Source organism: Stegostoma tigrinum, chromosome 9, assembly GCF_030684315.1.
Source record: "Stegostoma tigrinum isolate sSteTig4 chromosome 9, sSteTig4.hap1, whole genome shotgun sequence".
Classification (NCBI taxonomy): domain Eukaryota; kingdom Metazoa; phylum Chordata; class Chondrichthyes; order Orectolobiformes; family Stegostomatidae; genus Stegostoma; species Stegostoma tigrinum.
This window is the reverse complement of record NC_081362.1, coordinates 20,075,622-20,091,201: the sequence shown is the minus strand read 5'-3', so window position 1 is coordinate 20,091,201 and position 15,580 is coordinate 20,075,622. Positions and strand designations below refer to the sequence as shown.

Here is a 15,580-nt window from a genome sequence, read left to right as displayed (position 1 = left end):
CCAGTAGGAATTCTGAGAAGATGTCCACACATTTCACAGTGCCGCTGCAGCAGTTTGAAATACCACTTAACTAGTCAGAAAGTCATTGCAGTGCTGCAACCACATCTGTTTGTCTGTGACAACTCATTTCCTCTAATTTCGAGTTATGCCTTTCTTTTTGGATTCGTTTTCTGACCACAACTGCCTCTTTTTAACTGGGAAGAGGAATCTTGCCACGTGTGGAGGAGAGTCTCCTTGGAGTTATCACGGAAGTTAGTTGCTGTCCTACTGCAAAGACTCCCTTGTTTGACCTCCCTTTCAATCTGAATGTTTGACACTTTATCCCAGTGTTACCTGCTCCTTGTTTACAGTGTCTTCACTTCATGTCAATAAATCACTGATGGATGCAGAGATGTGATTGGCGTGGTGTAGTGATCTTCTGTCTAGTTAAGTAGAATTTCAAATTCTAAGCTGTCAGCTATCACCAGAGATACCTAGGGAGCATTGGAAGCGGTTACTAACCCAGACACGGTGCATGACCTAGCACCAGTGTTCACAGTGAAATGAATAATTGCCTCACAGTGTAGGTCACCGGTAAGTTAGAATTTCCTACAGCATTGCTAATACTCAATGGATACTTGCAAAAGACATTTTGCTCTGGATGTTAAAACTGGTGTAGCCAGGGGAGTGCCGGCTGTTGGATTACAGTGAGTACCTTCATGGAAGGGGCTGTACAAGCTGTTAAGCACTGACTATGCCCAAAAGTGTCACTCTTTGGTGAAAACAGGATTTCCAGCCCACTTGCTATTAGCAAGCTGGCAGTGGTTAATTAGACCCTGTACACAAGATCCAACTTTCTGCCCCTGTGGCCATGTAGCTCAATTTGGGGCAGATATTCGGAATACCGGCATAGTGAAGTGCACCTATTCTTCTCTTTCAAAATCTTGCATAATTCCAAATAAAAGCTTTTGTCACCTGCATCCTTTTTTTCAAAGGATACCCAACTTGTTCATCCATCCTGTCTGGTGTAGCCTTGCTTTTCTGGTATCATAGTAGTTAAACTCCTTTGCATTTTCTTCAGTGCCTCAATAATCCCCTTCTTTCATATTTGGTGACATTATAATAGGAATACCTCTAAACTTCTCTACTTTTCAATTCTGTCCCTCAAAAGTAAACCCCGTTCCTTGGTTTACTTTTGTTTCAGCGTTATTGATATCTTTAAAGACGTAGTTTTTTTTCAGGAATGTCATCATTGCTGGCCAGTGTTAGTGTATCCCTATTTGCCCTTGAAGGTTGTAGTGAGCTGCCAACTATGAAGGCAGTTCCAGGAGTTTGATCCAGTGTGAGTGAAGGAACAATCATGTTTCAAATCAGGATAGTGTGCGGGTTGGAGGGAAAGTTACAATGTGTGTTGCTAATTTTAGTGGTTGTGTATTTGTACTCGATACTTTCGCTTCTCCACCCATTTTGTTTCACATTTTCCCAGTGAATTCTTTATCTTGGATAATGTAAGGTGTTTATATTTTTCTATTTTGAAATACATATGCCTATTATATGAAGGCACTAAAAAGGCAATGTAATAATGATCGCTGTTTCAGTGATGTCGGCTGAAGGATAAATACTGACAAAAACATGAGTGAACTTCCATAACCCTCTTTGAAATTATTGCTATGGGACTTTTTTGCATCTACCTGTGGGGGGGAAAATGGAATCTCATTAAGACACCTCAACTGACAGGCAACATCTTAAGTATTTGAAGAGTGTGGAATCAAGGAACCCTTGCAAAACTAGTAAAATAGAGTTGGGGAGAATTCTCCACTGGTTTGAAGACATACCTAACACAAGAGAAAGTTATTGAATTTCAACAATCACAATCACCTCTGCAGGAATTCCTCAGGGTTGTTCCTTAGGTCCAAGTGTCTGGCTGCTTCATCAATGACCTGTTGTAAGGTCAGGAATGGAGATGTTATTTGGCTGGTACTGAACATTAAGCATTCATCATTCCTCAGGTACGGAACAGTCTGTATCCAAATGCGGCAAGACAGCTTGTCGCTTGGCAGCCCAAACCTGCATATTATATTTGTGCTAGATAAATGCCAGCCAATGACCATCCCCAATAGGACAGAATTCTATCAATGCCCTTGACATTCAATGGTGGCACAATCACGGAATCCTCCAGTATCAACATCCTTGGTGTTACCATTGACCAGGAACTCCACTGGAATCATCACAAACACAGTAGCTACAATAGCAGTCAGAGTCTAGGAATACTGCAGTGAGTAACTCCACCTCCTGATTCCCCATTCCTGCCCACCATCTACAAGGCACAAGTCAATGTGTGATGGAATATTCCCTGCTTGCCTCGATGAATGCAGCCCCAACAACACGCGAAGCTTGACACGACCCAGGACAAGTAGCCTGCTTGATTGGTACCTTGTCCAGAAGCATCCACTCCACTATTCAGACTCATTACCAGCAGGGTGCACTACTTACAAGATTCACTGCAGAAATTCACCAATACTTGTTATCGCCTTTCAAACCCACAGCCAACTCCATCTAGAAGGACAAGGGCAGCAGATGTTATGGGTACACCACCTGCAAGTTTCCCTCTAAGCCATTTGCCAGCATGACTTGAAAATATGTCACCATTCCATCACTGTCGCTGGGTCAAAATCTTGAAATTCCCTCCCTAAGGACATTGTAGCTGAACCCACAGTACACAGACTGTAGCAACTCATCACCACCTACTCGAGGGGAAACTAGGGACAAGCAATAAATGCTGGCCAGCTAGTGATGCTGACATTGAAGAGAATTTACAAAAACAAGAGCAGGTCAGAGTCTGAGTCTTCACCTCCTTACTCCCTAACAGCTGTCCACCATTTACAAGGCACAAGTTGGAGTTGATGGAATATTTCCCACTTGTTTGGACAAGTCCAGTTCCAACAGCACTTGAGAAGATTGACATCATCCAGGACAAAGCAGCCCATCCATCACTGACTCTCAATGGTAGTTATGTGTACTGTTCACAAGGTATACAGCAGAAATTCACCAGGACTACTTGTATAGTACCTTCCAAATCCACGATGACCACCATCTTGAAGGACAGAGTCAACAGACATACGGTAACACCATCTGCAAGTTCTTCAAGAAATTCGGCATCCTGGAATTATATCATCATTCCTTCAGTGTCAGTGGGTCAAAATTGTAAAACTTCCTCCATAATGGCATTGTGGGTCTCCCTACACAAAAAGGTCTTGGGCAGTTCAAGAAGGCAGTTCACAATCACCTTCAAGGGCAGCCAGGGATAGGCTATAAGTTAGCCAGTGATACAACCATCCTGAGGTTGTAGCCTTGTTTGCTGAGTGGTGTGTTTGATTGCACATGCAGGCCCTACATGATATACAATGCATAAATCCTTTCTAAATTGACCAAAGTGCAAGAGTTCAATTCCAAATCTGGATGTGTTTGTGCCTGATTTGAAAAAAGATTGATAGGCTAGTTTAATTTGTAATAACATAGTAAAATAAATTCAGCAGTAATTAAAACTTTTAAGTATAAAACTTAACATGTTTATACATGCTTTACTTTGCATTTCAACCTTGAAAACAGTACACTGACTCGGACCATGCATCTGAAGCCAAAACTTGTGTTCCTATTTGTCTGAAAAGTATTTGTGAAAGGCAAGTTTGACTCTCGTCCTTGAAACATGACCATGTATTCTGAAAGATTTGTATGATTTTTTTTGAAAACCTATTTCTTTGATTTAATTTGTTCTTAACAAATTTTCCAGTGTATAAGAAAAGGACACATTGGCCGTTCTTCTACTTCCAGCCAGCCTCAGCATGAGAGATTTCAACTGAATGCACTTAGAATGAACAACGATCAATTCTTTGCTTTTTTTTAAACATGCTGAATAGATAGATTTACTCCAAATACATTTCCTTTTGACTGTTCCAATATTTTCCCATTACTAGTCTAATTCCCAGAATGTAAAATATAAGTCTGTGTACAATTGTTTAATTAACAAAAACAGAAATTGTTGGTGAAACTCAGCAGGTCTGGCAGCATCTGCGGAGAGAAAACAGTTATTATTTCAAGTCCTGTGACCCTTGTGTTCATTTTCCACAGATGCTGCCAGACTTGCTGAGTTTTTCCAATAATTTCTGTTTTTGTATGTTTCAGATCATCCAGCTTCTGCAGTTCTTATTTTATGTCATGTTTTTTTAAAAGTTTCATTTACTACTTATTTTTCCCTTTCTGTTCATGCCTGTTCATTGTTGGAAAATCTCAATCTAGTCTTATGTTTTCTGGTGAAATTATCTTTAATTATTAAGTTATTTGCATGTTATATTTAGTTCTCCATGGCCAAAATGGTAGAAATAAGATATGATCTTGATGATCTAATGGAAACCAGGCTGGTCTATACCCATCTTAATCTGATTCCATTACTGTAAATGTAAACTAGAGGGTCTTAATTAGATGAAAGTCAATGGCCTAACACACAGTTTCTAGAACATTTGACCTGTTACAATGTTAAAATTCCCTTCTTCAAGTTACATAATGCTTTAATTTTAAAACAATTAACAGTTATAACATTCTTTTCCTATTTAGCTAAATTGTAGTAGACTTAGATATTAATATGCTGTTCTAATGGCTTTGTATAACAGTACTTCTAAAATGCATATTGCGCCTTTGGCAGTGCACCAAGTTGTGTTGTTTAGCATACACAGATGGAATAATAGCTGGGTTGGATTGTATTACGTGGAGATAATGCATACCCAGGAGGGACTATTAATTAGTAATCTGTCAAGGGAATTCAGGTAGTATCGTAAATAACCTGAGTGAGAGATTAGTTCACAACCTTGGAATAGTTGCTGTGGAGCATTATCTGAGAGATGTGATGAGGTAACAATTTCAGATAGAGATAGACAATTGATTTGTTCAGCTTACTATCTGAACTTCCTTCAAGGTGCCCTTGATTTAATCTTAAATCAACATATCTTAATTCTATTTTTATTGACAGGACAGTATCTAGTTCCTTTCTGAAATCCAATCCCTGCTTATTGTCATCCTCCATATTTATACCAGGTTACAAAATATTGTTGACATTAATGCTGGTTTTAATGTCGAGGAAAAGTTCTGGAAGTTATTTCTTCAAAATGATCTCTGACAAGAGGCAGTTTAACCAAACACCAGGATATTTTAGTTAACCATTGGAAACACAATCCTTAATTACTCATGTAATTAAAGTGCTGAGATCATACCATGACCTGGAAGCGTACAGCTCAGGTTGTTTTATCTGAATGCTGTAAAGACAGGCATGATTTCAGAATTACAGCTTCAAGTAAGTTTTTTGAATTCTGTGGTCAGCTTTTGTACTTGTACTTGTATCTGTCATTGCAGAGCTGCTTCCTGTATAGTCCTTATCCTTGTGATAACTTCCAGACAGTGAAATGATAAACCAGTAGACATATTTATTGGGAAGTATGTCCACTTTACATAATATAAACTGTGGGGATTATGTTTAAATACATTCTTTTTGAAATTCTGGATTCAGTTAGTTTTTTTTAATATATTATGTTTTAAAAGTCCAGTAATGAATTAAGGAAAAATATCTTTACTCAGCAGATAAAATGTGCCATCTGCTGCTACATGAGGTTGAGATGAAAAGCAGAAGTGTACTTGTGGGAAGCTAGGATAAATACATGAAGGGGGAAAGATTAGAAGGATATGCTGGTAGTCTGGGAGAAAGTTCACATGGATCATTGACACTGACATAGATCTGTTAGGCCATTTGGATTGATTTCCGAGTTGTGAATTCTGCATACACTCGTTGAGTGAGTTGAATAAAATTCAACCTGGAAAGGAGTACGAAGGTGGTTCGATTGGAATGACTTTATGTACTTTGTCTGATTTTCCTCCCCATTAACTTTATTGGACGTGGGGTGTATATTCGTCCTCTGATCAGTTAACGGTTGCTTTTTCTCCTTGCCAACCCAAGCTGAGCTTCAACTTATTTTTCCCTGAGTTAGTGCATTTTCATGGTTTTAGCATTTGTTGCTTTGTTAATGTTATTTACGTATTGTGTGGTGGGGAGAGACAGCATATTTTCATACATCACTATATAGTGAACAATTACTTTAGTCTACTGTTAATAAGGAAGATGATGAGGTGGTGGTAATGTTACTGAGCTAATAACCTAGGCCTTATGATTAATGTTTTAGGTCATTGGATTTGAAACATTGATTTGCTGGTTAATTAAATTCAATTAATAATAACTAGAAATTAAAAACCAGTCTGTATGACAATGAAATGGTACTACCATTAGTTACCTATCTTGCAAAAAAATCTTCACTAATTTCAATTTAGGGAAGGATATCTGCCATCAGTATCTGGTGTGGTTGATGTGTCTTTAGATGTAATTGATTCTTAATTATTGCCATGAATGCGCAGCATATGAATTGAACAACTTTTACTTTTTTCCTCTTCTATCTATAACAGAGGTGGTTTTTAATTTGTTTCTTCTTTTCCCTTTATTTAAAGTAGGCAGTTATGTATTTTCTTAAATCTGGTTGAAGAAATCCAAATTTCAAGGAAAAGCCCACCACAAACTGCTTAAGGTTAAAACAAAGCTGAGTTCATTCATGGGTTCAAAAGTTTGTGACAGATATTCTCAAGTACAGGGTAAAAAGGAAATTACAAATTATTGAAAAATCGAAGATAGTGATATTAGTTTATGTATGTTTGACTCTAATAAGTAAATATCCATGAATGCTTCCAATTGGGTGCTCGGCCAGACTTCCTTTATGTAGAATCTCGAGTGCAGGTGTAATGGAGTTGAAGTTAATTCTTTTTAGCCTGGGAAGTTCATTTTTCAGGTTAAATAGAGGATTCTTTCTAGAAATTTAAGTTTTGAGAAAGATTGAGATAAAGGCAGATATTTAGCTGAGACTGGGCTGCTTTAGTAGTTTCTATTTCTTGTGTAGAAAGTTGAAGCTGTTCAAAAATTAATTTTCAGTCACATTACTGAGGTTCCACGATAAGTCACACTAGCTAGCAAGATGACTTGGCATTTGATCAAAAACCATCGTATTTTAGGAGAGCCGCGAAGGCTGTTAGCACCATCTCATGCATAATGTCTTTAAATTGTTGTCTTTGTTCTGAATTGGCTGCCATTGTTATCTTGTTAGCAGTTCCTTTGTTTCAGAGATAGTGGGAATTACTGACTCTGGAGAATCTGAGATAACAAGGTGTAGAGCTGGATGAAAACAGGCCAAGCAGCATCAGAGGAGCAGGAAGGCTGATTTTCGGGCGAAAAAGGGCCCACACCTGAAATGTCAGCTTTCCTGCTCCTCTGGTGCTCTTTGGCCTGCTGTGTTCGTCCAGCTCTACACCTAGTTATATCAGCAGTTCCTTTATATTGGCTTTACAGGGATATCTGTAGAATGTCTGACATTGCAGGAAAATGACGTAAGCTTTTGTGTGCTAGTTACTGCCGATCCCTACTTTCCAAAAGTTGTTATCAATGGCAGCCATGTTATCAATCTAGCAAAGTGTCCATTTCAAAGAAAATTTAAGCAGGAAGAAATAATTTTAAAGAAAAACAATTTAGGATCTGCCTTTGTGCCATGTAGGCATGGCACTGCCCTCTGGCCTGGTTTGGTAAGGTGCACTGTTCAAGGGCAGCTAGGAATGGGTAACAAATGATGACCTTGCAAGTAATACCCACATCTCTTGAAATAATTACAAAAAATGCAAGCCACTCTGTTTCAATCACCAGTTTGGCATGCATGAGAGTGGCTTCTGTAACCATGTAAAGGTAGCTACTTAATTTCAATCTCTTAAACGCAGAATTATTTTTGGTAAGAATAATATCTGTTATGTGCACAGTATTAAATAACCTAACAGAAGCATTATAATTCCTCACTCCATCTCACTTTTTAGAATTTCTTTGTCTTGTGCTAGAAATTGACACAGAGAAAACAACAAAATTCCCTTTGGCCTTTATCATTGTGACTGTTAAAAGATCTACCAAGAGGTGGTATATAATTAGGAAATGACTTTAAACCTTCTAGGTTTCATGCCTTTAAGGAACCAACCAGCTGTTAATCAGTCCTTACCTTCGTAATGCTGGTGTTGATCTGGGGTGGACAAAGTCAGAAGTCACGTGACACCAGGTTATAGCCCAACAGGTTTATTTGAAATCAAGCTTTCAAAGCACTGTTGCTTTGTCAGGTGAAGAGGAGGGGAGCACACAGGCACAGGATTTATAGGCAGAGATCTTTGCAAGATAATTCTAGGTAATTTTTAAAAAAAAATTACAGGTAGTGTGAGTGGAATGTCGACAGGCTAAATAACAAACCTTTGCAAGTGATCAAAAGTGTCAGATGATGTGAATAAAGTGTAAACAGCTGAGTGGCCAGTGAAGGGATGACCTATGATCTGATTTAAGAGGCAGAAAGATAATTACAAAAAATTAAAAAGATAATGGCACTAGAGCCAAACCAAGAGGCTGGATACAATATAAGTTTGAGTCGCATGACAAGGGTCTGATCAAAGTAACAAGTAATCCAAAACCACAAACAAAAGTGGAGATATCATATCAAGTTATCAAGGTGATTGTGTCAAAACAGAACAGTAGGGAAGATTTTACAAACATATCAGTATGGTGGGGTTATATATAGGACAAAATAAACCCAGAATCAGTTGAGGCTGTCTTCGTGGTTACAGTACTTCACTATTGATTTGTGCTCAGTGATTCTACTAAGCCTTGGATGCTTACTTGAAGTTTGGAGGCTGAATGTGCTTGACCGCTGAAGTGTTCCCTGACCTGAGAGGGAATACTCCTGTCTGACAGTTGCATGGTGTCCATTCATTCATTGTCATGGTGTCTGCATGATCAAGCCAATATATGATGCCTTGGCATCGTTTCCTGCAGCACGTAAGGTGGACAACATTAGTAGACAAGTCACACAAGTCCCTACCATGTTCATGGTAGGTGGTGTTCTGACTTGTGATGGTAGTATCCATGTCGATCTGGCACGTCTTGCAGAGGTTGCCATGGTAGGATTGTGTGGTGTTCTTGCTGTTCTCCTGAATGTTGGGTAATTTGCTGAGAACTAAGATCTGTTTGAGGTTTGGCGGTTGTTTAAAGGTGAGAAGTGGAGGCATAGATCCCTTCACTCATTATTCACGTTTTATTCTCGCTCTTTGACACTTGATCACGTGCAAAGGCTTGTTATTCATCCTGCCAACACTCCACCCACACCATTTGTACTATCTTTGACACTCATAATTGCCTAGAATTATCTTGCAATGATATGTTTCCTTGTAAATTCTGTGCCTGTGCACTTCCATCCACTTCACCTGACAAAGGTACTATGCTTCGAAAGCTTGTGATTTCAAATACATCCGTTGGACTATAAGCTAATGCTGTGTGGTTTCTGACTTTATCTTACCTTGGTGACACTAGAATTTTAGCAGATGTGAAGTTGTGAATATGAACCCAGCTCTGGGTACTTTTGAAAAGCTTCAGGTTAAACTCTTGTGCATCTCTATAAGGCAATACTTGCACTTGTGTCATAAGCTTATGCTGTCCCAAAGTACTTAACGAATGAAAAAAAAGTTAGTGTTGTCACTGTTGTAATGTAAGAAACATGGCAGTCAATTTATATACAGTAATCTCTTGATTTCTCAACAGCTTGTTATTTTAGCAGCTTTGTTTAAGGGATTGGACAGGGCAAAGGAAAATGGTGCTACTCTTCTGTTAGTCCAATGGGATCTTGTGTGTACACTTTAAAGAGCAGACAGGATCTCCCATTTAACACCTTTTTAAAAGATGCATCTCTAACAATGCAATATTCTCAGATCTCCTCTAGAGTGCCAGCTTTAATTTGCACTCAAATCTCCAGTAAGGGGCTTGAACAGAAATTCTGATCTCATTCTCCTGCATCATGAATTGCTTATACTTCAGTTATGCTTCTAAAGTTTTGTAGAGGCGTATATAAAAGTTGAAGAAATTGTCAGACTCTGAGATGTTAGAGGTAATCTTTTGCCACGAGATCAAATAAATCTTCATAAGAATCAATGGTTTCCCATCGTGAATGAATTTAGAACTGGGGTCAAAGTTTAAAAATAACACTTTAGAGGAGAGTGGAATTTATTCTTTTATGGTCTTTTACTCTTTGGAATTCTCTTCCAAAGATAAGTGGAGGCTGGGTCATTTAAAAATATATCCAATTCAGCCTTGAATATATTTAGATGTATAGTGGAGTTGAGGAAATGGAGGTAGTAGATAGGAAAGTGGAATTAAGGCCTTCATTTCATCAGCCATGATCATATTTTAATGGTGGAACAGATTCAATGGGCTGAATCGTCTACACCTTGGGATACTGTTTAAGGTCCAGCGAACCATTGCAACAGGCAAATGGGGCTTTGGATTTAATGTTTCATTTTTTTTAAGTAAAAAGCTATGCAAATACAATGGGGTGTTAGCATAAAGTGTTAAAATCCTGCAAGTCTTACTACCTGGCTCAGAATGCCCAAAAACTGCCAACTGTAAAGGATATGGAGCAAATTCAACTAACTAAAGATCAATTGACTTTACATAGATTCAATAACTTTATTAACATCAATGAGTAAGGATTCCAAGATGAAACATTTCTGGCTGAATTAGTATAATGAATCCAGCATCTGTCGGTAGCAGTTGTTGAAATTATCATAGCTCCTGTAAAATGCAAATCCTTTGCTACATCTTGTGAATATTCCTAAAATACTGCCCTAAGCTAGGGACACTGAACTGATTTATAGCACACACCAAGGATTGACAATGTAAGGTAACCACACCAAATTGTATATTGCTTTGTAGCATTTAGTACATATTTGGGATGATGTTTTGAGTAAACTATGTTACAAGTAACCAAAGTTTGAAGATAACTAATTCATCCAATTAATGTTGTGAGCGGTTGACATCACTGTAAGTGAAACAGGTCATCGTAATTTAAGCTATAATTGCCAATTGTGCTAAAATATTTGGTTAGAATTCAGTTTGCTTAAGTTCATGCTAATTAGCTTTTCTGTTGGGAAAGGTCATTAGTTTTTTTTGGAACCTTTTGATATATGTCTATGATGATTTTTAAAATTAATACATTATTCTTGTATCAATTGTGTTTTTATTGACCTTCTTCAAATGATTAAAATTAAAGAGTCAAATATGAATACAGATACAGGATTTCACTTCACTCTTGATGAGTATGATACTTAGTCTCTTTGTAGAGTGACTTTTTTTCTTTTGCTTCCACATTTTAGGCATTCTTGGTTGTACAGAATCAAGAAGCTAGCAGTGTGGTTGTTAGCTGTGTACATATGCATTCCTTTCATAGTAAAACTATGTCCAGCTATTCAAGCCAAGCTGGTCTTCTTAAATTTTGGTGAGTAGCAATTCTGTAGATTAATTGCGCCTTCTTGTCATCCACATGGTCTTTGACATGCCTTCATGCATTTAGAACCAGAACGCTAGAAATTTCCCCCAAGTATCTGATTTACTACCTGTATATACTCTTGTAATTTCATTTCAACATGTCTTTGACCAAGTTTTTGCTCACCTCTTCCAGGACACACTCTGGCCCAGTGGTACAATTCATTTATTTAATTAATTACTGAAGTAGATTGTAGCGCCCTGTATGTCTGCTCCACCCTTCAGTTAGATCATCAAACTCCTTTATTGCTAACAAAAAAAAGTTGTTGAGCTCAAAATTTTAGGTCTTGAAGTCCTTCTATGTTTGTTTTTTTTTCTCTTTCTACTCTTCCATAGGCTGCTGCTGATATTTACATATTTCTAAAGCTAGGTTTTTTTGATCAAAACTCTTTTATGTTGAGGTATTTTGAACATACAGAATGTTTAAGTGCCTGTTTTCTCAGAATATTACACGGGACATACCCAAGAGTTTGAGATGCTGTATGCTTTTCAATAAAATAGCTGACGTTTTAACATCAACATGTATAATTTAGGTGGATGCTATGATAAATATAACTACTTTTCAGCAAATTATACGGTTCAGTATTTTCTACCCTTTTCTTATAGTCAACTGTTTTAAAATTTAAGAACTTTAATAGTGGATAGAAGCTTCGTGTATCACTTAAATTAAGTTAGAAGTCACATGATACCAGTTTATAGTCCAGCAGGCTTATTTAAAATCAAAATTTTGTCGTGTTGCCCTTTCATCTGGTGAAGTGAGGAGAAGACCCAGGCACTGAATTTATAATCAGATCAAAAATCATAAAAATGGTGTGTGAAGTGTTGACAGGCTGAATAATAAGTCTCTGCAGGTGATGAAGAGTATCAGATGGTATGAGTAAATTGTTGATAGTGGAATAACAAGTGAAGGGATGACCTATAATCTGATTTAACTAAAGCAGAAAGATAATTACAAAAAAAAATCGTGCTGGAGACATTTCAAATGACTGAAATAACATGATAATTAAAGGAGTTGTATAACAAGGGTCTAACCAAAGTGGCAAGTAACCCAAAACTGTACAAACTAATTAAAGATAGAGATCATGACAATCGTCAAGGTGATGGTGTTAAATCAAGACAGTAAGGAAGATTTTTACAAAAACAGAACAGTATGGTGGGGTTACATGTAGCGTGATATGAACAAAAGATCACAGTTGCGGCCATCTTCGTGGGTTTGGAACTTGGCTACCAGTTTTTGCATTGTTTTGTATCTCAAAGGCTGCTTTGGAGGATGCTTACTTGAAAATTGGAGACTGAATGTCCTTGTCTGCTGAAGTGTTTCCTGACTGGGAAGGAACATTCATTCCTGGTCTGGCAACTGTTACGCAAAGTCTGTTCATCCATTGTCATGGCATCTGAGTTGTCTCACCAATATACTATGCCCTGGGGCACCCTTCCCAAGAGAGTATGACCAGACAACATTGGCCAAGTCAGATGAGTATCTGTCGTGTATTTGGTGGATAGTGTTCCTGTGTATGATGGTGGTATCCATGTTGATGAGCTGGCATATCTTGCAGAGGCTGCCATTGCGGTTGTATGGTGTTGTGGTCGATGTCCTGAAGGCTGGCTAGTTTACTGTGAACAATAATCTGTTTAAGATTTGGCAGTTGTTTTGAAGGTGAGAAATGGAGGCTTAGAGATTATCTTGGTGAGATGTTTGTTATTGATGACATGTTGAAGGCTGCGAAGAACATGGCATAGTTTCTCTGCCCTAGGCTATATTGAGGGCATTTTGAAACCCATTGTACAAGGAACCCCCAGCTTCAGTCGCGATGCTACAGACTTCTTAGAGAAACTCGGCACCCACGGACAAGTTGAACCAGGAACATGCCTTGGCATGATGGAGGTTTTGGCACTGTACACTGGCAGCCCCCACAATGATGGCATTTCTGCAACAGCCTCAGTACTCAACACAAAGTACTGCAAATTTCCAGATGCCATCCTACAATTCATCTGCTTCATGCTTTACCACAACATCTTTACCTTTTGACTATCAGCTCTTCATCCAGACGCAAGGAACACCCATGGGGAACAAACTTGCACTCCAAGTTGCCAGCATTTTTCATGTACAATTTTGAACAAGACTTCTTTGCACAGGGCCTCCAACCAACGCTCTACACCACAAATAAGACGTTTTTCTTCCTTTGTACACATGGCGAGGGATCACTGAAATGACTATGCAGTGATATCAACAAGTTTCATCTGACCATCAGAGTTGACATGGATTACTGTTCAGAATCCGTCTCATTCTTGGACACATACATCTCCATCAAGGTTAGACACCTCAGTATCTTGCACTACTTGCTGCAATTCTCTAGCTTCCACTTTAAACATGTTAAAGAAGCCATGATCTAGAGACAAACCCAGCATAAGCACAGAGCCTGCTCAGATGAGGTGGAATGTGACAGACATCTAAAGATGCTGAAGGTTGCCCTCATAAGAACAGGATACAATGCTTAACTCATCGCCAGTTCTGATGTGCCACAGCAAAAAATCACAACAGCGTCCCCAAAAGATGGATACAGGAGATGACTGATAGAGTGCTCATTGCTGTCAAGAGTTTCCCCAGAGTGGAGACGCTATGCCATGTTCTTTGCAGCCATCGACATATCATCAGTGACAACAAACATCTTTCCAAAATCATTCCTAAACCTCCAGTTCTCGTCTTCAAACAGCTGCCAAACCTTAAACAGATCATTGTTCGCAGTAAACTACCCAGCCTTCAGAATAACATCGACCACAACCTCTGCAAGAGATGTCAGATCGTCAACATGGATATTACCATTGCACGTGGGAACATCTCCCACAATGTACATGACAGATACTCATGTGACTTGGCCAAAGTTGTCTACGTAGTATGCTTCAGGCCAGGATGGTATATTGGTGAGACCTTGCAGATGCCATGACAGTGGATGAATGGACACTGTGCGACAATCACTAGATGAGAGTGTTTCCTTGCACTCTGGAACACTTCAGACGTGGACCTTCAGCCTCTGATCTTTGGATAAGCATCCGCCAAAGTGGCCGTCAAGATACACAACAACCGAGTGGCCTAGCAGAAACCAATAGCCAAGTTCCATACCCATGAAGACTGCCTTAACCGTGATCTTGGGCTCATGTGCCACATGTAACCTTGCCATACTGTTCTGTATAGGTAAAATCTTTCTTGCTGTCCTGTTTTAATACCTTCACTTTGATAACTTGTTATGATTTCTCTACTTTTTAATTATTACAGTTTTGGATCACTGTTGCTTTGGTTAGACCCTCATCATGTGACTCTTAACATGTTATCCCAGTCATTTGATTTGTCTCCAGTACCACACTTTAAAATCTTTTCTAATTATCTCTCTGCCTTAATTAATCAGATGATATGTCATCCCGTCATATTATTCCACTGCTAACCCTTTATTCTCACCGTCTGATATTCTTGATCACTTGCAGATTCTTATTATTTGGCCTGTTGACACTCCCCTGTCTCCACTTGTATGATCGTTTGATCTCTCGCATTATAAATTTTGTGCCGATGTGTCTTGTCTTCACTTCACCTGATGAAACGGTAGCCCTCCGAAAGCTTATGCTTTCAAATAAACCTGTTTGACTATAACCCGGTGACTCCTGACTTTGCTCGGCTCAGTTCAACATTTGGTATCTCCACATTATCGCTTAATTTCACCTAAACACATGCACCTTTTGGAAAAGTGCATTCATGTTGATCTAACCTAATAACTTACATTTACTTATCTGTTTTGTTGCTTGGGATTTAATAGCAAAGGAGTTAATTTCTTTATTCATCAGTACAAAATTTACGCAGCTGCTTATGAGTTATTTGAAGTGTTATTGTAAGGGACTTCTTCATTTTACATCTGAGCCATACAGACCACGAAGGCCCCCATATTTTGTCAGTAGGCCATGCAAACCAGCAGCTGACTGTAATGCTGCATGATTAATTCATTGAGAAACAACAAGAGTTTGAGACTAGGATTTCTGTAGTGCCCCCTCCTGCAACTGAACAATCCGCAGATACTTGATTGTAAAGTTTCATGGTGAACAAAGCTATAAGGTACTTAAGGGAGGCAACTGCTCTTG

General features: G+C 38.7%; 1 protein-coding gene across 2 annotated transcripts in view; it reads left to right on the top strand.

Moving 5' to 3' along the window:
• abhd12 (abhydrolase domain containing 12, lysophospholipase) overlaps positions 1–15,580 on the top strand; it is a 145,468-nt gene that overhangs the window by 8,596 nt on the left and 121,292 nt on the right. The window contains exon 3 of one of the 2 annotated variants that reach the window (XM_048536825.1): positions 11,287–11,408. The exons of the other annotated variant lie outside the window; for it this stretch is intronic. Within the exon in view, the coding sequence (XP_048392782.1) occupies positions 11,287–11,408 (122 nt within the window). The remainder of the gene's footprint in view (positions 1–11,286; positions 11,409–15,580) is intronic. 2 annotated transcript variants of the gene reach the window in all.